This window comes from Anolis carolinensis, unplaced genomic scaffold (genome assembly GCF_035594765.1).
Source record: "Anolis carolinensis isolate JA03-04 unplaced genomic scaffold, rAnoCar3.1.pri scaffold_11, whole genome shotgun sequence".
Classification (NCBI taxonomy): Eukaryota; Metazoa; Chordata; class Lepidosauria; order Squamata; family Dactyloidae; genus Anolis; species Anolis carolinensis.
Genome location: NW_026943822.1, coordinates 8,908,769 through 8,933,743, shown reverse-complemented (window position 1 = coordinate 8,933,743; position 24,975 = coordinate 8,908,769). Strand labels below are relative to the sequence as shown.

The 24,975-nt window shown below is 44.0% G+C and overlaps 1 protein-coding gene across 1 annotated transcript in view; it reads left to right on the top strand.

The window, feature by feature from the left end:
- Positions 1-24,975, top strand: part of fam174b (family with sequence similarity 174 member B) — a 42,098-nt gene that overhangs the window by 10,474 nt on the left and 6,649 nt on the right. Inside the window, exon 2 of the mRNA XM_003226576.4 lies at positions 16,969-17,422. Within this exon, the coding sequence (XP_003226624.2) occupies positions 16,969-17,422 (454 nt within the window). The remainder of the gene's footprint in view (positions 1-16,968; positions 17,423-24,975) is intronic.

The window sequence follows — 24,975 nt, the reverse complement described above, 5'->3', positions numbered from 1 at the left end:
TTCTAAGCCGAAGAATCGGTGTTGTCTGTAGACACCTCCAAGGTCATGTGGCCATAGGCATGACTGCATGGAACGCTGTTACCTTCCCGCTGGAGCAGTACCTATTGATCTACTCACATTTGCATGTTTTCGAACTGCTAGGTTGGAAGAAGCTAGAGCTAACATCGAGCGCTCACTCTGCTCCCTGGATTCGAACCTGTGACCTTTCAGCCTGCAAGTTCAGCAGCTCAGCGCTTTAATATTATACATCTCCAAAAACCCTCAAATACAATCCAACTCACTACCCCAAAGATTCTTTTTTATTCTAGAGAAGAAAAGAGATTCTTACACATGCACTTCTGAGAACCAGAAGAAATGCAGGTTGTTAGAAAATTATGAATTCAAATCCCAACCTCCTCAATCAAAACACATACCCCAAAATGCTACAGAAAACCTTGTACTATGGGAAGAAATGTCTCACTCCCACAAGGCAGCCATAGAAAATACAACTACAAGAGCCCTGGTATTTCTGCGCGGCCTCTTGAAACCAGGGCTGGCTAAATATAATCTATGAGCAAGCTGTTGCTCTCTGCTGCTTCCTAAGCCAATGAAAACTTTGCAAACAGCTTCATCCCTTCAGCTCATTCTCCAGGGAAGGGCAGCCTCCATGGCCTACTTTCAGCCATAATAGGCTACTATATACCTACTCTTTCCTAATGTAAACCTTTCACATGCAACCAATTTGAAATGTGGCACAAGGGAGAGGTGCAATAGCAGAAATTGCTTGATTTGCATGACATGTTTGTGCACAGGATAAATTTGGGTATCCATATCACTACTAGAACATGATCGGATCTCCCGCTTGGATTCAAATGTTCTCTTTAGGGATCTCTAGATCCCCCATGGTGACTCTACAGTCAACATCCACCAGAAATCGACCATAGGGTCAAGCTGGAGGACCTAGGGAGCATCCCGACTGTAGAATTCATGCTGTTTGGCATTATTGTAACTGATCTAGCTCAATGGCATGGAATCCTGGGATTTGCAGTTTGGTGAGGAACCAGCACTCTTTGGTAATGAAGGCTAAAGACATTATGAAATTATAATTCTCCTGATTCCATAGCATTGGGCCATGGCAGTTAACATGGTGCAAAACTGCATGGTGTAAATGCCGCTTTCGACACAAACAAATGGGGTCAGATTTCAAGAAAGGAGTTTCCAACTAAACATTAGGAAGAATTTCCTGGTGGTAACAGCTTCCATTGGGGATGAGAGACTCTCCTTCTTTAGATGTGATGACTTTCTTTTTGGACTGTTTTAATTGTGTATTTCTACATGACAGCCAATTAGACAGAAGGAAACCAATTCCTGCTCTTATTAGTGGGAAATATTCTTGAACCCAGAGGCAAAAACATGCTCCATGAACCTAATTTTTTTTGCTCAACCCCATGTAAAAGTGCCACACAAAGCCCTGGAACATATCTGCTGTGGTTATAGAGGCCATGTTGTATTTCATGGCACTGTTCTTGCTGTTCAGACCTCAGGATCTGCAACACCAGGGAATCTGAAATGTACCACAGGCTAAACTAATCCCAAGGAAGCCATATGCGGTATTGCTCACTAACAAGGAGGCAGCTGCTGCTTTTGCTTTGCTTGCATACCGGCTGAAGGCTAACACACCCTCCCTATGGCCAGGCATGTCTGCACTCCTGCACAAACACACACACACATTCCACATACCAAAAGCAGTTGCCAAGCAACCTTGGAAATGTGGTCTGAGCGAAACTAGGCAAACAATTCCTGCCACGTAGGCAGGCGAGTGGAAATTTACCGCAGTGCTTTTCCTTAAAGGGCCAGGAGAGAGATTTGTGTTATTCAAATGCCCCTTTCCTTTCATTGCTGCCATACAAAAAGGCATATCCTTTTGCAGAAGTGCACTGTAAATGTTGTTCAGCTGTGCAAAATACACTCTGAAACATCCTGTTTAGCACACGTTCCTTCTCCTGCATCCATTTGGGTGTTGGTTCGGGTACGTTCAAAACAAAACAAAAGGCTTCTCAAATGAATTCACTGGATATGGCTCTTGTGGTCTCTTTATATTGATTATTTTATCTTGATGGCAAAGGATCAATGACAAGGTGTTTGTTAGAATTTGCAACAAGGTTATTTTGCACAAGAAACACATACTCAGGCATCTTTATAGACATTTCATTCCAAGGGTATTCCAAGAGGCTTTTTAATGGGAAGTTTTACCATAAGCAATATGGCTGGGTTTGTGTTGGAGCATTCCCCCCAGCAATGGCATATCTCCCCAATCCTCCAGTTTGGCAGCAATGATTCCAATGTGTCCTCTCTTTTTCCAGATGCTTTTAAAGGCTCTCAATTTCTGCAAGTTGAGGCTCAACAATTGCTTCTACCAAACAAGCCTCTGGGCATTTTTAAAAAACATCCAGGAGCACCAATGCGATGAATTGGGAGGGGGTTGCATCTTCACTGTAGAATGAATACAGTTTGGCACCAATTTAGATACGGCAGGGTCAAAAGCAAACTGCTGCAACCTCGCCAAGCTGTTGTTTTCTTCCTCATAAATACCGTTTGCCGTTTTGACCACACTCTGCAGTTGCTTGCCCACAAACATCCGATTTTTGGGGGGGGGGGTTGCTCTGCGAAATGCTGGTGAGCATGAGACTTTGTTATCTATGAACAGCTTGACAATCACCGTTCATAGAGAGCAACCTCAAAATAGGGAAGTAGTGTCGAAACCAGGTCCGATCGATAGTGGCTCTTACAACAGCAATTGAGGGCTGGATTATTATCAGTGGTTGCACTGATAATTGGCTCCAAGCCTTCCTGTGGCTAGAAGGCCCTGGAAGTACCCAGACCTCCCCATTATTTGTGTTTTGAATGCTTTTGCAAACAAGCACTTTACCAAAATATCCCAGGTTTCCATCCCTTGTCTAGACTCTGGCAACGTTTCAGAAATCACTTTGCATCCATTTCCATGGAGACCTTTCTAATGATTTCTCGGGGGTTAGAATAAGGAGGGATTAAGGAAAAGCCTATTAAACATCAAATTACATTATGATTTTACAAATTAAGCACCAAACATTATGTTAGACAACAAATTTGGCAGAAAAAGTAGTTCAATATGCAGTAATGCTATGTAGTAATTACTATATTTATGAATTTAGCACCAAAATATCATGATATATTGAAAACATTGACTACAAAAATGTACTGAAAATATTAAAAAATACTTGGTTGTGCTGGAAAGCGCTTTGGGATGGGGAAAATGCCATGGAGAGCGCACCCAGCTCATATTGGAAATGACAGGACTTTCTGGGTTTTCCAGTCTGTCTAAATGAACCCCAAACTGGTAATTGTTATCCAAAAAAAAATTCATTTCCTGTTGGAAGTGCAGTTCAAAACAGCACCAAACTGGTCTCTTTCACTGGGCCTAACTGGATTATTTTTAAATGATAGATGTTCAAGTTTCTGTTGATTGCTTTGAGCATGTGGTTATATATACACGGTTGACAGTGTTGTGTGTTTAATTTGTTGTTTCCCCCCATCTTGATCCAAATAAGCAATTTTTCTTATTGTTTTGTTTGAGCAGCTGACACATCAGACCAACGTGCAAGATTAAACACAGGTTCAAACAGGAAGATTTTCACCTTATTTGTGTGTGTCCATATGTCATCAATGGAGCCCTCGGTGGTGCAGCGGATTAAACCACAGCGGATTAAATCATCATGATTTATGCATCATATTTGTTCCTTTGTTTTACTGTTCTGATTAAATTTTTTAGATTTGATGTGTAATTACTACTATTTTATTGTTTTTCCTTGTTTGTAAGCCGTCCCGAGTCCCCTTGCTTTATTGCTGCTGCTGTTGTTGTTGTTACTAGATACACAATAAGATTGTGGCACAATGCGTTAAACAACTGAGCTGCTGAACTTGCTGAGCAAAAGGTTGGTGGTTCGAATCCGGGGAGTGGAGTGAGCTCCCGCTATTAGCCCCAGCTTCTGAGAACTTAGCAGTTTGAAAACAATGTGAGTAAACAATGTGCAAATGTGAGTAGATCAATAGGTACTGCTTCTGCAGGAAGGCAACGGTGCTTCATGCAGTCATGCCGGCCATGTGACCTTGGAGGTGTCTATGGACAATGCTGGCTCTTCAGCTTATAAATGGAGATGAGCACCAACCCCCAGAGTTGGACACGACTAGACTTAATGTCATGGGAGAACCTTTACCTTTACTATATGTCATCAAGTCATCTGTTGATTCATAGTGACACCATAAATTTCATAGCATGTTCTTGGGCAAGGAATAATAACCGGAGCTGTGTTTGCCATTTCCTCCCTCTGAAATCCCATTCTAAGGGACTTGGTACCCACTGGCAGTTCTTCTGGGCTAAGGAAGATTCTTCAATAATAATAATAAAACAGATTGAACACTTCCTATCCAAAAAGCTTGAGACCAGGAGTGCCTTGGATTTATATGATTTTTGGGGGTATTGAAATACATATACACATACATAATGAGACATCTTGGAGCGGAGACTCAAGTATGAACAAAAAATTCATGTATGTTTCCAACACACTTTATGCACATAACCAGAAGGTAATTTTATACAATTTTTAAACTAATGTTATGCATGGAGATAAAAAGCAATGGTGACAGATTATCTGGCCATATAAAGAAGTTTGAAACTCAATGCAGTTAAACTGCATTGTATGAGTTGGCACTGACAGTATAATGCAGTTTCAGATTGCATTATATGTCAGTGTAGATGGGGCTGAAGTTATTTGGACTCTGGAAATTTCAATTCCAGATAAGGGATCCTCAATCTGTAGTTTCTTTCTATGCCATTACTCCAAAAACAGCTTGGAACAGTTCCTTGCATTAGGAAGTGCTCCAAGGACCATCCATCTTGATATAGCATTGCATTACTTGGTTCAAGAACAAGGAAAAGAAATATCTTAGACACTGTTCCAAAGCCCTGATTCATCCTGATCCGGCATTGTGCTGTGCGGGATTATTATCATTAAAGCAATGTCCAGTCCCAAACAAGGCTGGCCTTCTCAGCCTCCCATGTGCTCTCTTTGGATCAGCTAAGCTGCTTTGATCCCTTTGGCTTTGATACGGATGACATCATTCCAGGGCTGTTGCCATAGGAACTGTGGCACTGCAGGAAAGAAGACCTTTCCAAAGAGGAGTTGCTGCCACCCAGTGGAAAGCGGAGCAGAAGCTCAAAAGAGAATTTCCCCCATTTTCTCCCCTTTTCTATCACTTCCCTGGACTGCAGAGAAGCCATTTGTGGAAGTGCAAACTAGTTGTTCTTGTATCAAAGACTGGAAGAAGTTCGCATCAGCAGTCTCAGAAGAAGGTCCCATTTGCGTTGCCACATAATAACAGTTTGAAACTGCAATGTGCTCTATGTGGGGTTGCCTTTGAAGACTGTTCGGAAGTTTTAAGTAGTCCAATGGGTGGCAGCCGGATTGCTCGCCAGAGCAGCATACAGGGAGCATACAACTCCCCTGTTACGTCAGCTCCACAGCCTACCAGTCAGCTACCGAGCACAATTCAAAGTTCTGGCTTTAGCATATAAAGCCCTAGTTCCAGCCCAGCTTATCTATCCAAACGTATTTTCCTCTATGATCCATCTCGAAGGTTAAGATCGTCCAGAGAGGCCCTGCTCTCGGTCCCACCTCATAGAATCATAGAATCATAGAATAGTAGAGTTGGAAGAGACCTACAGTCCAACCCCCTGCCAAGAAACAGGAAATCACATTCAAAGCACCCCTGACAGATGGCCAACCAGCCTCTGCTTAAAAGCCTCCAAAGAAGGAGCCTCCACCACAGTCCGGGGGAGAGAATTCCACTGCCGAACAGCCCTTCTCACAGTGAGGAAGTTCTTCCTGATGTTCAGGCGGAATCTCCTGTAGTTTGAAGCCTTTGTTCCATTGCGTCCTAGTCTGCAGGGCAGCAGAAAACAAGCTTGCTTCCTCCTCCCTAGGACTTCTCTTCACATATTTGTACATGGCTATCATGTCTCCTCTCAGCCTTCTCTTCTGCATGCTAAACATGCCTAGTTCTTTAATCCGGTCCTCATAGGGCTTGTTCTCCAGACCCTTGATCATTTTAGTTGCCCTCCTCTGGACGCTTTCCAGCTTGTCAACATCTCCCTTCAATTGCGGTGCCCAGAATTGGACACAGTGTGATTCCAGGTGTGGTCTGACCAAGGCAGAATAGAGGGGGAGCAGGACTTCCCTGGATCTAGATGCTATTCCCCTATTGATGCAGGCCAGAATCCCATTGGCTTTCTTAGCATCCACATCACATTGCTGGCTCATGTTTAACTTGTTGTCCACAAGGACTCCAAGATCTTTTTCACATGTACTGCTGTCGAGCCTGTCGTCCCCCATTCTGTATCTTTGCATTCCATTTTTTCTGCTGAAGTGAAGTATCTTGCATTTATCCCTGTTGAACTTCATTTTGTTAGTTTCGGCCCATCTCTCTAGTCTGTTAAGATCATTTTGAATTCTGCTCCTGTCTTCTGGAGTGTTGGCTATCCCTCCCAGTTTGGTGTCATCTGCAAACTTGATGATTGTGCCTTCTAACCCTTCGTCTAAGTCGTTAATAAAGATGTTGAACAGAACCGGCCCAGGAGGAAGCCCTGCGGCACTCCACTTGTCACTTCTTTCCAAGATGAAGAAGACGCATTGGTGAGCACCCTTTGGGTTCGTTTACTTAGCCAACTACAGATCCACCTAACCGTAGTGTTGTCTAGCCCACATTTTACTAGTTTGTTTGCCAGAAGGTCGTGGCCTTACTGAAATCCAGGTACGCTACATCCACAGCATTCCCTGTATCGACCCATTCATAGGCAAGTATGACTAGTGGGGATGAGAGACAGGGCCTTCTAAGTGGTGGCCCCTTGTCTATGGGACCCCCTCCCCAATGAAATTAGATCAGCCCCTTCTCTCCTGATCTTCTGGGGGTGGAGGGGAATTAAGACATGGCTTTGGTACCAAGCCTTCAACCAGTAAAGGAAGCAGTGCAATAAGTGACCACGAATTAATGTGATTGACAAATGGAATGGCTCTGGATTATGATTTGGATTGTGTGATTTTAATTGATGTTTTAATAACTGATGTTTTAACTGTTTGGATTGTAATTATTTATTTTATAGATCTATATGTTTATGACAGGGGCCCCTGGTGGTACAGTGTGTTAAAGTGCTGAGCTGCTGAACTTGCGGGCCGAAAGGTGCCAGGTTCAAATCCCGGGTGCGGAAGCAGTAAGCCCCAGCTTCTGCCAACCTAGCAATTCGAAAACATGCAAATGTGAGTAGATCAATAAGTACCGCTCCGGCGGGAAGGTAGCGGCGCTCCATGTAGTCATGCCGGCCACATGACCTTGGAAGTGTCTATGGACAATGCTGGCTCTTCAGCTTAGAAATGGAGATGAGCACCAACCCCCAGAGTCAAACATGTCTGGACTTAATGTCAGAGGAAACCTTTACCTTTTACCTTATGTTTATGACATCCAAAGGCCACCCTAAGGGTGAGAAGTGTGAAGTACAAATGTGGTAAATAAATAAATTATATAGTCAGTGTAGACTCATTGCACTGACTATATAATACAGCTCCAAAGTGTATGGCATGGGAGTGTAGATGGGGCTGAAGTTAATGTCCAAAATAGAAGCCTTAAAGAAAATCTCCTGATATTACACTGCACCATGGATGAAATCCATTGTCTTTTCTTAATCTATAGATAAAGGTAAAGGTTTCCCCCTGACATTAAGTCTAGTCATGTCCCAATCTGGCGGTTGGTGCTCATCTCCATTTCTAAGCTGAAGAGCCGGCGTTGTCCATAGATGCCTCCAAGGTCATGTGGTCACTGGCATGACTGCATGGAGCACCGTTACCTTTCCGCCGGAGCGGTACATATTGATCTATTCACATTTGCATGTTTTTGAACTGCTAGGTTGGCAGAAGCTGGGGTTAAAAGAAGCAGCTCACTCTGCTCCCTGGATTAGAACCACCGACCTTTCAGTCAGCAAGTTCGGCAGCTCAGCAGTTTAACCCGCTGTACCATCAGGGGCTCTTAATTTATATACCGTAGTTATTATTTCTTTATGGCAATATCAGTATCATTATGCGAGCCAAGGTAGTGCAATGGGTTAAACCCTTGTGCCAGCTGAACTGCTGACCTGAAGGTTGTTGGTTCAAATCCGTGAGATGGGGTGAGCTCCCACCTGTCAGCTCTAGCTTGTGGGGACATGAGAGAAGCCTCCCAGCTAACACATCCGGGCATCCCCTGGGCAGTATCTCTGTAGACAGTCAATTCTCTCACACCAGAAGGAACTTGTGGTATGTTCTCAAGTCGCTTCTGACATGATAAAAAAGTATCATTATGCAGATTACATTATGCCACTAACACACACGTTAAAACTAACTTCCCTCATTCTCCTCCATCAAAAAATAATAATCATAACCTAAAAATTTAAAATGGATACCCCACCCTGAAGACATACAATAGGAATATGACTATCATTCTGCTAACTTCTTGTCTTAAACAGCTTCTTTCTTCTAACTTGCTATCTTTTTGTAACTTTGTGTAATTCGAATCCACCCACATAATTGATTTTCCTCAGAGTGCCTCCTATCTGCTCTACAGTATATAATGTTCTGACAAAGACATGGTCATGCCTTCTAGTGGTAAAATGTGCCATTGCAGCACAATTATGAGTTTTGTCTACTTATCCGATCCCAAAACACCTCTCCTAATCTCCTCTTCCCCTGTTGAAATAATAATAATAATAATAATAATAATAATAATAATAATAATAATAATAATAATAATAATAATAGAAAAACTCAGCCGCTATCAGGACTTCAAGATTGAACTTCAAAGACTCTGGAAGAAACCAGTGCAGATGGTTCCGGTGGCGATGGGCACATTGGGTGCCGTGCCAAAAGATCTCAGCCGGCATTTGGAAACAATAGACATTGACAAAATTACGATCTGTCAACTGCAAAAGGCCACCCTGCTGGGATCTGCGCGCATCATCCGAAAATACATCACACAGCCCTAGACACTTGGGAAGTGTTTGACTTGTGATTTTGTGAAACGAAATCCAGCATATCTATCTTGTTTGCTGTGTCATAATAAAATAATAATAACAACAACCTACATTTGTCTCTTAAATGAGACTCAAAGTGGCTATTTTTTGCACTTTGGACTCAGCTTTCAGCAACCAAAATAAAATGAGGACAAAGAAGAGAGAGAAGAGGAAACTTTTGGAAAGCAGCAGAAAAGGTGAGACAACAGAGGATTTGTTGGGGCTGTCCTTTGCGAGTCAATAAACCTGAAGACTAGGCTGCTATTTTCCTGCTCTTTTTTAGTAGTAGAAATTCTCCACCTCCTATGCAAAAGGTTATCATTACAGAAAGTTCTTAACACAGCAAGAAGTAAAAGATGCAAATTGATGATAATGATGATGATGATGATGATGTTACATTTCATTTGTTATTTCCCCAGGGCTCGAGGTGGGCCACAGCACAATCAAAAGACATCAATATCAAATACATAGAACAACATAGGTAAAGGGTAAAGATTTTCCCCTGACGTTAAGTCTAGTCGTGTCTGACTCTGGGGGTTGGTGCTCATCATCATTTCTAAGCCGAAGAGCCGGCATTGTCCGTAGACACCTCCAAAGTCATGTGGCCGGCATGACTGCATGGAGCGCTGTTACCTTCCTGCCGGAGCAGTGCCTATCGATCTACTCACATTTGCATGTTTCCGAACTATATCAATCAATGCTTTTTCAGGCCAGTGCCTCCTGTGACATAAAGGCTTCTAAACAACACATCCCAGGTTTTAATAGGTGAGTTAGGTGGCATCACAGCACAATAATTTTACAATATGAAAGTCTGGTGTAATTGCAGTTTCTCCCAGCAGAAGGCAGTGCCTCTTCGCGATGCTCCTTTGTACATCCAGGGATTAGGTATTAGACTTGTGCATAGATTCATTTTCAACGTTTGACTTTGCCTTCTTTGGCTTGTTTGGGTTCTTCAGACACCCGTGATGGCAAAGGCTCCACTGCCATGATTTTTTCAAAAGAGCCAGACCATGTAGCTGTCGGTTGTGACTCCTTCTGCTCTATTCAGGATCACACGGTGAGGCTACCGTGTTCTTGCACAGGATTTCCCTGTGAGCTATGCCTGTTGGGCCAATCAGAATAGATGAAAGACGTGACGTGTCTTACGTAAACTGTGTCAATTTCATGGGGCGAGTGCCTCCATTGCTTAGTTGCGTCCTGGCTCTAGAGCAGGCATGGGAAAACTTCAACCTTCCAGATGTTTTGGACTTCAACTTCCACAATTCCTAACAGCCGGTAAGCAGGCAGGGATATCTGGGAGTTGAAGTCCAAAACACCAGTGCTTCACCGTATACCTTGAAGATCATATGGGGATGTGGGACAGGAAAAGTGGGCCAAACACTTAAGACCTATAGAGTTGGAAGGGACTCCAGGGGACATCTCATTTGGCTCACGCTCAAATGCTGCTCACCAATGCTTCTGCTTAAAGGCCTTCAAAGACAAACAATTAAATCACCGAGAAATTCTTCCTACTGGTGTCTACTGGTGCAGCAACATTGCAGAATGAATGTAGTTTGACACCACTTGAACTGCCTTAGCCCAAAGCTATGGAACCATGAGAGTTGTAGTTTGACGAGACACCATTGCGCTTTGACCTAGGATTCCATAGGTTTGAGCCATGATGGTTAAAGTGATGCCAAATGGCATTTATTATCATTGCATTGTCGAAGGCTTTCATGGTCCCTTGGGGAGATAGGGTGGAATACAAATAAAAAATTATTATTTTATTATTATGGACAGAATCACTGAGTTGCTGTGAGTTTTTTTCAGGCTATATGGCCATAGATGCAGGAGAAATGTCAGGAGAGAATGCTACTGGAGCATGGCCATACAGCCCAAAAAACTCACAGCAACCCATTTGTTATCATTCTTAATACACCGGGTGGCTCCTCAAAAAGTACAAATCCAGTCTGCTTCCATATTATAGAATGGATATGGGTGAACCTCAAATGTAGAAACTCAATCCTTGTCATTTGAAAGCATTGTTTTGTGTTCTATCCAAGTGTACTCCATCTTCTGCTTGACATCACTTTGGATATTGAAGTACAGCTTTTGTTTTTCTTCTCCAGGCTAATGCTTCTCCAGAAGCATTCTCTCCTGATGTTTCACTCCCTAAGCTGTTCCTCACAAAGGTTTGGTTTCCAGACCTTTGATCAAACCCCTCTGGATATGTTCCCACTTGTTTGTATTTATTATATTTGTTATATCTCATCTGTCTCATCAAAGGACGCTGGGTATTGCACTGGGCGATGGTAGCGGTGGCGGCAGCTTTGACATTTGAAGCAGAGACGTGGCTGAACATGAGGCCACCAGACAAAATGCATGTGTCATTGTTTCCTTAAAAAAAAAGAACTAGTCCTCAAACTGGTTCTTCTGGTTTGTGGCAAATGGATTCTACTCTCAGCTTCTCCAAAATATGCCAAGGACATGTGCAATTGCTAAAGGACCTGGTTCAAGACTCATATCCCCCCCAAGCCATTTTGATTTTCGTCCCTCCTTCCTTGCAAGAAATCCGTGCAGCTAACAACTGACATAGAGTAACAACAATAATAAGATGTAACAAAATTTGAAAAAAAATCTTTTTCCTGGTTTGAAAGAGTTGTGCAGTACTTCCTTTCAAAGTAGTTGTTCTACTCCAGAAACTTCATTTTTGTGGCTGCCACAAACTAGATTGAGTTGGTTGAGACTGAGTGAAATATTCATTGAAAAACTAGAGCAAAATGTGTTGCAGGATGTCCTGCAAAAACAACATTTTTGCAGTTTAATCAACTTTTCCCATGTGTTGTCTAAGGTTTTCATGGCCAGAATCACTGGGTTGTTGTGAGTTTTCCAGGCAGTATGGCCATGTTCCAGAAGCATTCTCTCCTGATGTTTCACCCACATCTATGACAGGCATCTTCAGAGGTTTCCAACAGACCACTCAACCTCTGAGGGTGCCTGCCATAGATGTGGGTGAAACGTTAGGAGAGAATGCTTCTGGAACATGGCCATACAGGGTCGAAAACTCACAACAAACCAACTTTTCCCATGTTTTTTTATGATAGAACCAATTAGGAAATGACATTTATAATCCAGGAAGAAAAAGCATGTTACATAGTGTAAACATTGTATAATAATTATTAGACTCAGAAGTGGAGTGGGCAGATCAAAAGACAACCTGGCAAAATGGCACGACCTAAAAGAATTCTCCACTTTGTGCGAGTGTGGAGCAGAATAAACAACTCCACATCTATATGCTTGTCCGCAATGTCCTGCCTCATGTACAGAGGAAGAATTGCTTGAGGCTACAGACAATGCGGTTGCTCTAAAGTTATTTAGCCGCTTGTGCTCCTTCTATTTTTATTATGTTATACTAATTCATGCAATGTTTCTGATACGAAATAAATAAATTATAAAACAGTGAAAAATATTGAAAACCACAAATCCAAAACCATGGATTACAGACATGTCTCTGAAATGGCACATTGGAAATGCTTGCTAAAGTACAGTAGAAATTAAACAGTACAAACAGCAGTCGCACTTTCATTTCCTGAAGCTTTTTGACGAATGTTTTAAACTCATTCCCAAAATCAGTGGATCTACATTGTAGAATGAATGCCGTTTGACATCAATTTAATGCTATGGAAGTGTGGGAGTTGTAGTCTGTACTCTTTGGCAGGGAAGGCTAAAATCATAGTAAAACTGTGATAATTCTACAGTGTTGACAGACCCAAAGAGGAGCTGGATAGACTATATACTTCCCAGATTTGTTTTGGAGTCTCCTGATCTCCTCTTGTTCTCCCTTCCCTTCTAAACTACTTTCCTTTTTTTAGTTGTTCCACTCCATTTCACCTTGAGCAACAGCCAATGTTGTTATTGGCCAAGAGAGCTATCTTAAGAGATGACCTTTGTTTATATCCAAACGAAGCCACATCGCCAACATGGTTTGCACAACTGAAAGCATTGGAGTGCGCTGCTGAGCCATGACTGCTTAAGTGGTGCCAAAGGTGCAACAATCAGATAGTGTAGATGCACTCTAAGATCCCATAGAATGAGGAAAATGCAGTAAAAGTGGGATCAAACTGCTCCAAGTTGATGGGTCAGCTTAGGTCCCATTTCCACTTACATTATGCAACAATTTTTTTTAAAAAAATCTGTTCCTGGTTTGAAAGTGTTATTCCTGTTTAATTGTGTGGTCCTTACTTTGAAAGTAGTTGTTCAACTCCAGAAACTTCATTTTTTTTTTGGCACAAACTAGGTTGAATTGGTTGAGACTCGATGAGATATTCATTCAGAACTATCGCAAAAAGTGCTATAGCAGGATGTCCCTCCCACAAGAACAAAGTTTTGGCAGTTTAATGAACTTTTCCCATGTTTGTTTATGATGGAAACAATTGGGAAATGGCATTTATAACCTAGGAAAAAATCATGTAACATAGTGATATTTAATGTGGTTTGAAGTGGGCTTCCAACTGCGGAAGGCTGGGCAACAAATCCCAAGGAAAGTGTGCAAAAGAAAGCCCTTCATGTGCTTTGTTGTCATCCTCATTATGGCTTCCAAGCAGGTTCCCGTGCAATCATTTGCACAGTAATAACCACTTTATTCAACACCAGTTTCAAACTGTATCAAATGGTGGGTGTAGATGTGTGCCTTGGAAGTGACAGTGCCTTGGAAGTGCCATGTCTCAATGCAATGGGATGATGGGGATTGCTATTTGGGTACAACCAGGATGCTTTGGCATGGAAAGTGATAAGCTGCTGCGGCTGGGTACTTCTTCCCTTGTCTTGCGTGTGTTCCTGTGCTTTTTTGTGTGTTCCTGCTTCTCTTGAGCACATCTTCTGAAGCAAGGAGGTTCTACAATCGGCAAGTTTTGATACAAATTGTGAAAGATGTGAAAAAGCTATTACATACAATGTTATACATTTTACAATGTACCAGCGGAGGCTGCTAGGATTCCAGGGCAGCCTTGGATCACTATTCCTGCTGGAGGTTGGAAAGGCAGAAGAATGAGGGTTTGTCAAGCTGGCATTCTTACAAGACTGAGTAGTTTACCATACAAGCCTGCCATTCCGAGTGTTTGTCTAATTAATGCAAGATCTCTTGTCAACAAAATGAACTGGCTAGGTAAATGCAAAGGTTTTCCCCTGACATTAAATCTAGTTGTGTCCGACTCTGGGGGTTGGTGCTCATCTCCATTTCTAAGTCGAAGAGCCGGCGTTGTCTGTAGATGTCTCCAAGGTCATGTAGCCACTGACATGACTGCATGGAGCGCTGTCACCTTCCCACCTATTGATCTACTCACATTTGCATCTTTTCAAACTGCTAGGCTGGCAGTGAAAGCTCACTCCACTTCCTGGATTCGAACCGCCCACCTTTCAGTAAGCAAATTCAGCAGCTCAGCGGTTTAACCTGCTGTGCCACCGAGAGCTCCAATAATAATAATAATAATAATAATAATAATAATAATAATAATATACTGCTATATATGCTTGTATGATCATAGAGTTGGGAGAGACCACAAGAGCCAACCATTCCAACCCCATACAGGGTGTTTGAAAAATAACTCCCTAGTTTTAATGTAATTTTCATTATTTATTACTTATTTATTTGCAACATTTATATCCCGCCCTTCTCACCCCGAAGGGGACTCAGGCTGGTTTAAAAGTATATATACATACAATATATTATATTATATGACTATATACTTGTATATTATATTATACAAGTATATATACATAAGGTAAAGATTTACCCTGACGTCAAGTCCAATCATGTCTGACTCTGGGGGTTGGTGCTCATCTCCATTTCTAAGCCGAAGAGCCGACGTTGTCCGTAGACACCTCCAAGGTCATGTGGCCATGGGCATGACTGCATGGAACGCCTTTACCTTCCCGCCAGAGCGGTACCTATTGATCTACTCACATTTGCATGTTTTCGAACTGCTAGGTTGGCAGGAGCTGGGGCTAACAGCGGGCGCTCACTCCACTCCCTAGGTTTGAACCTGGGACCTTTCGGTCTGCAAGTTCAGCAGCTCAGCGCTTTAACATACTGAGCCACCAGAGGCTCCTATATTATATAATATATTATATATAATACTATATATAATATTATATATAATACTATATATAATATTATATTATACGACTATATTAAAACTAGGGAGTTCTTTTGTATTGCAAAACCTGTGCTGGACGGGGTCACATTCCCTCTGAAGGCACAGGTCCTGGATCCTGGACTCACTGCTGTATGACTGCATGGAGAGCAGTTACTTTCCTGCCGAAGCGGTACCTATTGAGCTACTCATATCCATTTTTATTATATTATTATTATAACTGAGGTGAAACTTAGGTGTCTCCCATTGGTTCATCTAATCCAGTAGTTCTCAACCTGGGGTCCCCAGATGTTTTTGGCCTACAACTCCCAGAAATCCCAGGCAGTTTACCAGCTGTTAGGATTCCTGGGAGTTGAAGGCCAAAAACATCTGTGAAGCCCAGGTTGAGAACCACTGATCTAACCCAAGATGCAAAAGAAACAATGGAACAGGAGCAAAGGCAAGAAGATGTGTCATTGGACTATGTGAACAAGATAATTTCTGATGACCAAGTGAAAGCTCAGTTAGTGCAAAATCCTTGAACATCATTGCCAGGATATATATTTCATAGAATCATAGAATCGTAGAGTTGGAAGAGACCTCATGGGCCATCCAGTCCAACCCCCTGCCAAGAAGCAAGAAATCGCATTCAAAGCACCCCCGACAGATGGCCATTCAGCCTCTGCTTAAAAGCCTCCAAAGAAGGAGCTTCCACCACAGTCCGGGGGAGAGAGTTCCACTTCCGAATAGCCCTCACAGTGAGGAAGTTCTTCCTGATGTTCAGGTGGAATCTCCTTTCCTGTAGTTTGAAGCCAGTGTTCTGCGTCCTAGTCTGCAGGGCAGCAGAAAACAAGCTTGCTCCCTCCTCCCTATGACTTCCCCTCACATATTTGTATATGGCTATCATGTCTCCTCTCAGCCTTCTCTTCTGCAGGCTAAACATGCCCAGTTCTTTAAGCCGCTCCTCATAGGGCTTGTTCTCCAGACCTTTGATCATTTTAGTTGCCGTCCTCTGGACGCTTTCCAGCTTAGAGTCAACATCTCCCTTCAACTGCGGTGCCCAGAATTGGACACAGTGTGATTCCAGGTGTGGTCTGACCAAGGCAGAATAGAATAGAGGGGGAGCATGACTTCCCTGGATCTAGACACTATTCCCCTATTGATGCAGGCCAGAATCCCATTGGCTTTCTTAGCATCCACATCACACATCAAACTTGGCTCTTCCAACAGGCTTTTGGCAACTGATGTCCTTAGTTTGGGATTGCCCTCTTGTCCATTCTATTTTTTTTTTTAGTATTTTACTCCTTAGCTGTATATAGTCTTTAGGTGTATGCCTCCTCCAGCACCTTAATGGGATAATAGTTCCTGGTGCCTACCTCTTTCTTAATCTGTACCGTACAAAACTATTTGCACTTTTCTGGCCCACTACCCCTTTTAGGAGCCAACCCAGTTTTTTTTTTTATCAAAGTGTGCTTATTTTATATATGTGATTTTATTTGTTTATGATTTGTTTTTATTGTTGAGTTTTATATTGCTTGTTGCCTGCCCATGTAAGCCACCCCAGGATATAATAATAATAATAATAATAATAATAATCTTTTTCACACGTACTGCTGTCCAGCCAGGCGATCATCCATTTGCTGTGGATAAGAAGAGGCACCTAAGATGGTTCAGCAGATTCCCCTGGTTGGCTACTCATTGTATGTCCAAGGTGCGCTCTGTAAGTATGGTGTGGTGTTTCTGGCTAAGAGCCTGCTTTAGCAGCCCAAGTGGTGTCGAACTGCTTCAAGCCCCCGGTGCAGACGCAGCCCTGGCTCCTCCCCTCGGGCTCCTCCTCCTGCGTCTCTGATCCGGAGCCGAAGCGGAGGCAGGAGCAGCCGCCGCCGTCCCTCCCGGTGCGCTCGCTCTCCTTCCTCCTCGGGGCCAGGATGCTCTCCTCCGTCCTCCTCCTCTTCTCCTTCCTCCTCCTCCCCGCGTCCTCCTCGGCGGCGGTGCCCCCCGTGCCCTCCAACGCCACCGCCGACGCCCGCCCGGCCTTCTCGGAGCCTCCTCCCGCGGGAAACCGGAGCGACTCCGGAGCCGGCGCCCGGCTCAGCCCGGTCTCGGCTCTGCTGCGGGACCTGCCCGCCCTCAAGGCCGCCGTGGTCGGGGCCTGTGCCGCCAGCGCCGCCCTCGTCGCCTGCCTCCTCTTCCGCGTCCTCAGGTGAGACGCAGCCCCGCGCCCAGGTTGCCAACGTACCGCCTCTGCGGTGCTCCTCTGCCTTGAAGCCAGGACAGGATAAGGAGTTTGACTCCAGTGGGTTTCTAGCCGAGCCAGGTTCCCCAGGTGAAGCCTGGGTTGCCAACGTACCGCTCCTCTGCTCTTAATCAGACGCGAGGACAGTTCAAGGAGTGGGGGGCTTCAATTGGGTTTTAATCCAAGCTAGTTGAAGGCCGCGTTGCCAATGTCAATGGGTCGCAGTCCAAGCCAGATTCTCCATGTGAAGGGACGGTTGCCAACGTACCGCCTCTGCGTTGCTCCTCTGCCTTTAAGCATTCACAAGCTAAGACAGATAAGTAGTGTGGCTCCAATGGGTTTCTACCCTATCTAGGTTCTCTCCAGTTGAAATGTCGGGTTGCCAACGTATCACCACTCTGGTGCTCCTCTGCTTTTAAGCATTCACAAACTAAAACAGATAAGGAGTGTGGCTCCAGTAAGTCGCCCTCCGAGCCAGGTTCTCCAATTGAAGGTCGGGTTGCCAACATCAATGGGTCGCAGTCCAAGCCAGATTCTCCAGGTGAAGGGACGGTTGCCAACGTACCGCCTTCGCGGTGCTCCTCTGCCTTGGAGCATTCACAAGCTAGGACAGAATAAGGAGTTTGGTTCCGAGCCAGGTTCCCCAGGTGAAGCCTGGGTTGTCAACGTACCGCTCCTCTGCTTTTAACCTTCAGACGCAAGGACAGTTCAAGAAATGGGGGGCTTCAATTGGGTTTTAATCCAAGCTAGTTGAAGGCCTAGAAGGAGCCCTGGTGGCGAAGTGTGTTAAAGCACTGAGCTGGAGACCGAAAGGTCCCAGGTTCAAACCCCGGGAGCGGCGTGAGCGCCTGCTGTTAGCTCCAGCTCCTGCCAACCTAGCAGTTTGAAAACATGCCAATATGAATAGATGAATAGGTACCGCTCCGGCGGGAAGGTAACAGCGCTCCTTGCAGTCATGCCAGCCACATGACCTTGGAGGTGTCTACGGACAACGCCGGCTCTTCGGCTTAGAAATGGAGATGAGCACCAACCCCCAGAGTCGGTCACGACTGGACTTAACGTCAGGGGAAAAACTTTGCCTTCCCTTATACATATACAGTAGAGTCTCACTTATCTAAGCTAAACGGGCCAGCAGAAGCTTGGATAAGCGAATATCTTGGATAATAAGGAGGGATTAAGGAAAAGCCTATTAAACATCAAATTAGGTTATGGTTTTACAAATTAAGCACCAAAACATCATGTTATACAACAAAATTGACAGAAAAAGTAGTTTAATACGCAGTAATGCTATGTTGTAATTTCTGTATTTATGAATTTAGCACCAAAATATCACGATTTATTGAAAACATTGACTACAAAAATGGTTTGGATAAGAACCTTGGATAAGCGAGGCTTGGATAAGTGAGACTCTACTGTAGTTGAAGGCCGCATTGCCAACTTCAATGGGTCGCAGTCCAAGCCAGATTCTCCATGTGAAGGGACAGTTGCCAACGTATCTCCTCCCGGTGCTCCTCTGCCTTTAAGTATTCACAAGCTAAGACAGATAAGTAGTGTGGCTCCAATGGGTTTCTACCTCATCTAGGTTCTCTCCAGTTGAAATGTCGGGTTGCCAACCTATCACCACTCCAGTGCTCTTTTGCTTTTAAGCATTCACAAGCTAAAACATATGAGTCGCCCTCCAAGCCAGGTTCTCCAGTTGAAGGTTGGGTTGCCAAAGTATCTCCTCCCCAGTGCTCCTTTGCCTTTAAGCATTCAAAAGCTAAGACAGCTCAGGAGTGTGGCTCCAATGGGTTTTTAGCCAACCCAGGTTCTCCAGTTGAAGGCATGGGTTGCCAACGTACTGCCTTGTTGGTGCTCCTCTGTTTTAAGCATTCACATTCGAAGACAAGATCAGCAATGGGTTTCTAGCTGAGCCAGGTTCTCCAGTTGAAGGGCTAGGTTGCCAACGCACTGCCTCCCTGGTACTCCTCTGCCTTTAAGCATTCAAAAGCCAGTGAGAGCCTGGGGAGGGATGCCAATGGGTTTCTAGCGAAGCCAGGTTCTTAAGTTGATGGGCTGGGTTGCCAACTTACCACCACCCTGATGCTCCTCTGCTTTTAATAATTCAAAGTCCAATGCAAGTCAATTGGGTGAAGCCAGTGGGTCTTCCTCTTCAGCTTCAATGGGTTTTTAAACCAAGCCAGCTTCTCTAGTTGAAGGCCTGGATTGCCAATGTCTCCCATGCCTTAGAGCTCCCAAGCGAAGATAAATAAGGATTGTGACTCCAATGGCTTCCCCCCCAAGCCAGGCCCAGGTTGAAGGGTTGGGTTGCCAACACACCAGTGCCCTGGTGCTTGTCTGCCTTTAAGAATGGAAAAACAAAGCCATGGCACTTCGAATGATGTCAGACTGCATTCATTCCACCATGTAAACGGGGCCCTCAGTTACCATTTCAGCCCTGCTTGAGAATGAGGCTTTCCAAACTGGATTAGAATGTAGGATGTTGTCATGAGAAGGAAACGCAAAAGCGCTTCAAAAGAGTGGTGTATAGAGTCCATAGTGCCCTATATAAAGAAATGCTTCTTTCATAGAGATATAAAAAGCTATATTCAGAGGAAAGTGGACTGCAAATATACTTCGAGTGTGTTAGCCTGGCATTATCTAAACTGGCCCTGACAGCTGTGCCAGTTGTTGTCATTGTCATTGCGAAAGGGGAGGTAGGTGGGACTGAGAAACAGTGAGTCACCTTTTGTGCAGCGGGAGGGCCTTCGCCACTTTCAAATCCTACTATTTGTTTGTATATCCTGTTGTTTTTCAGCCTTAGATCCATTGGGTTGGCGTCAAAAAGATGGGCATCGCTATTGAATTGCCATGACATGCATAAGTGCTGTCATCTTGCCACATTTTCCATGGATGAAGGGTTGTGGGCCACCAACAGCACAAAACATATTATACACACACACACACACACACACACACACACACACATATACACATAGACACACTCATATACATATACTAGGGCAGTGTGATTGATTAAAAAGTTCCAAAATTGAGGGGTGTTTCATTTTTTAAAGTGTTTCTAAAATATCGTTAGTGAAAATTTTGTTACTATAATGAGAGTAATGAAATTTCATAACTTTTCCATTATAGGAATTGCGCAAATTAGGAAATTTCATGGGCTCCTTTCTCCCTCATTTTTACAGCTATTGGGGTGAAACTTGCTACAATGGTAAAACACATTTACTACTGTGAACCCATCATGTTTCAGAAAGTTTCACTCATCCATAGATTTTTGGGGAATTTTCAAAGGTTTTATAAACAACATTAAAAAAAACTACAAGAGCCATCTCCTTGAATTTTCTATATAATGACACAAGATAATGGGATCATTCCCCCCAACTTTTAGCAATATCCATACATCTACTGATTTTAGGGAATTTTTAAAACTGTATTTCCCAGATTTCTGTCCTTTTTCTGTTCTTTCCCAGAGTACTCTGCTCTCTCCCTGCTACTTCCCTGTCCTTAATTTAAAGAAGAAAGGCAGCCTTTTTGCCTTTGCTTTGCTTCCGTGCACTGAACATGAAATTGACTTTGGGAGGCTTCCACGATTTGCAAAATTAAAACAAAAAATATTGGGTAAATTTCAATCCTTAAGTTTTTGACACGTATTGTATATCATGTCGTAAGTACGAATTTAACGAATTCAATCCGACTTACATTGCACACATCCCAGTACATACATAAACATATGGTTTGAGTCTCCTTCAGGCAAACAAGGTAAATCTCCCTCTTTAGAAACCTCCAGGAGTATCAATGGAATATGCTGCCTCACAGGATGCTGGTGTCTCCCTCTCTGGCAGAGGCTGGATGGCCATCTGTCGGGAGGGTTTTGATTGTGTCTTCCTGCATCAGAGAATGGGTTGAACTGGATGACCCTTGCGGTTCCCTCAAGCTCTGTGATTCTATGATCCTGTGATCAGATCAAATAGTTTGTTGGCACTGTTGACCATGAGAAAATTGCCCATTAAAAGAAAACAACACACAATTATTTTCATATAATCTTTGCAGCGTTTTTATGAAAACACTGAAAGGGTCCCAGACTCAGAAAGGCAAGCCTCGAAAATCATCCCTGTTTCAACATCTGATGCCTGACGAGTTCATCTTTGGGAAAATATTTACATCCAAGTTGTCGATTCTTGTGGGGCTTTAATATTTTTAGGAAGCATCTGTGACTTGGTTCATCCTGTTTGCAAATGTTTCTGGAGACCCATCATAGTTTTCCTCCTCCTCTTCCAAATGGATAGGAAATGTTTGAGAAAGACAATAGTTGGAACGGATGTTTGAGCGTCAAGTTGGGAGAAAGGCTTTTCAGATGCAGCTGGAAAAGTTACTTTGGGGGATTACAGTTTCCAGAATGCCCTGCGGCCTGGGGATACTGGGAGTTGTATTCTTACAAGAGAGAGGCTGCGTTGCCAAACTCTGGTGCTCAAGAGCATTAAACACCCCAACTTTCGTGGTTAATTGTTTTGCTAGAAATCTAGATCATGATTTTTTTCTTCTGTTGTTTTTTATCCAAAAGGTCCAGGTGTGTGGAAGGAGACAAAAAAATGTTCTGGCCAACTCAGCACCTGAAAGGCACAATTCTGCTTTTATTTAATTCCTGTAGATCACAATTTGTTATGAATCATTGCATAACAATCCATTCAGGACTATAAGTCGCAAGAAAGATCATAGTAAAAGAGTAACATTCTACTAATCATTTGGAGCTTGTGATTTAAGATCAGATAAAGCCATTCCACCTGAACATTAGGAAGTACTTCCTTCCTGAGCTGTTCAGCAGTGGAACTCTCTGCTTCAGAGTCCGACGGAGGCTCCTTCTTTGGAGACTTTTAAACAGAGACTGGATGACCATCTATCGGGGGTGCTTTGATTGTGCTTTTCCTGCATGGCAGAAAGGGGGTTGGACTGGATGACCCTTGGAAGTCTCTTCTAATTCTATAATTCTACAATTTGAAATGAAATTTCAAGCCCATGTGCAAATTGAGCAAAATCAGTGCATTAAACAGCTATGTTTTGACTGTAGATGAATGCCGTTGGAATGAATACTCAAATCATATAGCACAGTGTTCTGGAGTTGTTGTTTTACCAGCCTTTCGGGACAAAGAGTGCAAATGCCTCTCCAAACTACAGTGCCCATGATTCCTTGGCATTACGGCAAGCAGTTCAAATGTTTGCAAACGGCATTAATTCAACAGTGTAGATGCTTTAGAGTGTGTTAGAAGGAAGGGTATTCAATACCTGACATGACTCTGTCCTCTCATAATGAGTCTCTTTTGAGGATGATGAGGATGATTATACCCCACCTTATCTCTTCCTTGGGAGACTCAGTGGCTTAAAAAGTGGGGTATAAATAAACATCATCATCATCATGCTCTAGCATCATCATCATGTTTAGGGTCCCTCCGCTGTTCTCTTTTTCTCTCTGAGGCCAAACAGATGGATTTGTCAAAACTTTTGCAAGGTTATTTTGTCCCTCTCTCATGTCAACATGTGGCACCACAGGGAGCACATTTCAAGACCTTTTCCTTGATGCCTCAAGAGTGCAGAGCCTTTAATCTTTAAGGCGGTCAGTCTAAGAATAGATCAGCGGCTCAAGAGCCAGTTGAGAGCTGGCCAACGTGGGCAAGTAAGTGACCCAAGCCATCACATGAGAGAGCAAAAGATCCAGAACAGCTGCTTTTCATGTGACTCGTAGCTCATGGCCAAAGCCACTGCTTCTGAATGAGAAAGGACAAGGCTGTATCTTGTCCATAGACACCTCCAAGGTCATGTGGCCGGCATGACTGCATGGATCACCGTTATCTTCCCACCAGAGCAGTACCTATTAATCTACTCATATTTTCATGTTTTCAAACTGCTAGGTTGGCAGAATAATAATAATAATAATAATAATAATAATAATAATAATAATAATAATAATAATTTTATTCTTGTATCCCGCCTCATCTCCCCGTAGGGACTCGGGGCGGCTCACATGGGGCCTTGCCCAACATCACAATATAAAAACAAATCAAAACACATAAATTTACAACAATAAATCAACAATATCAGTAAAACCATCATAAAAACAATATTGCAGGAAAAAGCGTTAAAAACAGATATAAAACACAAGTCTAGGCCAAAGGGCGAATGTGTCAAATCGGGGGAGGTAGTTACGTAATTGACATAGTCATTAAAGTACTAGAAATGACAATAATGACAATAAGAAGGCGAATCAGTGGGTCTATTATTATGTAGGCAGACAACTTGAACCAACAGAATTCACTCATCAAAGGCTTTCCGGAAAAACCAGGTTTTCAGGTATTTCCGGAAGGAGAGGAGGGTGGGGGCCAGCCTAATCTCCCTAGGGAGCAAGTTCCAAAGCTGGGGGGCCACGACAGAGAAGGCCCTCTCTCTCGTCCCCACCAACCACGCCTGCAAGGGTGGTGGAAGTGAGAGAAGGGCCTCCCCCGACGAGCGAAGAGATCGTGCGGGTTCGTAGGGGGAAATGCGGTCTCTAAGGTAGGCGGGTCCCAAACCGTTTAGGGCTTTGTAGGTAAGAACCTGCACCTTGAATTGGGCTCAGAAGGTAAATGGCAGCCAGTGGATCTCCTTAAACAGAGGTGTTGAACGTGCCCTGTAATTTGCTCCAGTTAGAAACCTGGCTGCCGAGCGTTGTACTAGTTGGAATTTCCGAGCCGTCTTCAAAGGCAGCCCCACGTAGAGCGCATTGCAATAGTCCAGTCTAGAGGTAACTAAGGCATGGACCACCATGGTCAGATCAGACTTCTCGAGGTATGGTCGCAGCTGGTGCACAACTTTTAATTGTGCAAAGGCCCTCCCGGCCACGGCCGACACCTGAGCCTCAAGAGTCAGCCCCGAATCCAGGAGGACCCCCAAGCTACGGACCTGCGCCTTCAGGGGGAGTGCGACCCCGTCAAGCACAGGTTGCCACCCAATACCCCGATCAGACTTGCGACTGACCTGGAGGACCTCTGTCTTATCAGGATTAAGTCTCAGCTTGTTCACCCTCATCCAGGCCAACACAGCGGCCAGACACTGATCCAGTATCTGAGGGGCTTCCTTGGATTTAGGTGGAAAAGAGTAATAGAGTTGGGCGTCATCCGCGCAGAGATGGCACCGAACTCCAAAACCCCGGATGACCTCGCCCAGCGGTTTCATGTAGATATTGAAAAGCATGGGGGACAGAATAGAACCTTGCGGGACCCCACAGGACAATGGCCAGGGGTCCGAGCAGGTGTCCCCCAGCTTCACCATCTAGGAACGCCCCTCCAGGAAGGACTGAAGCCACTGCAAAACAGCACCCCCAAGGCCCATCCCAGAGAGACGTCCCAGAAGGATACCATGGTCGATGGTATTGAAAGCTGCTGAGATATCCAAGAGAACCAGCAGGGTCACACTCCCCCTGTCCAGCTCCCTGCGGAGGTCATCCACCAAGGCGACCAAAGCCGTCTTGGTACTGAAACCAGGCCTGAAGC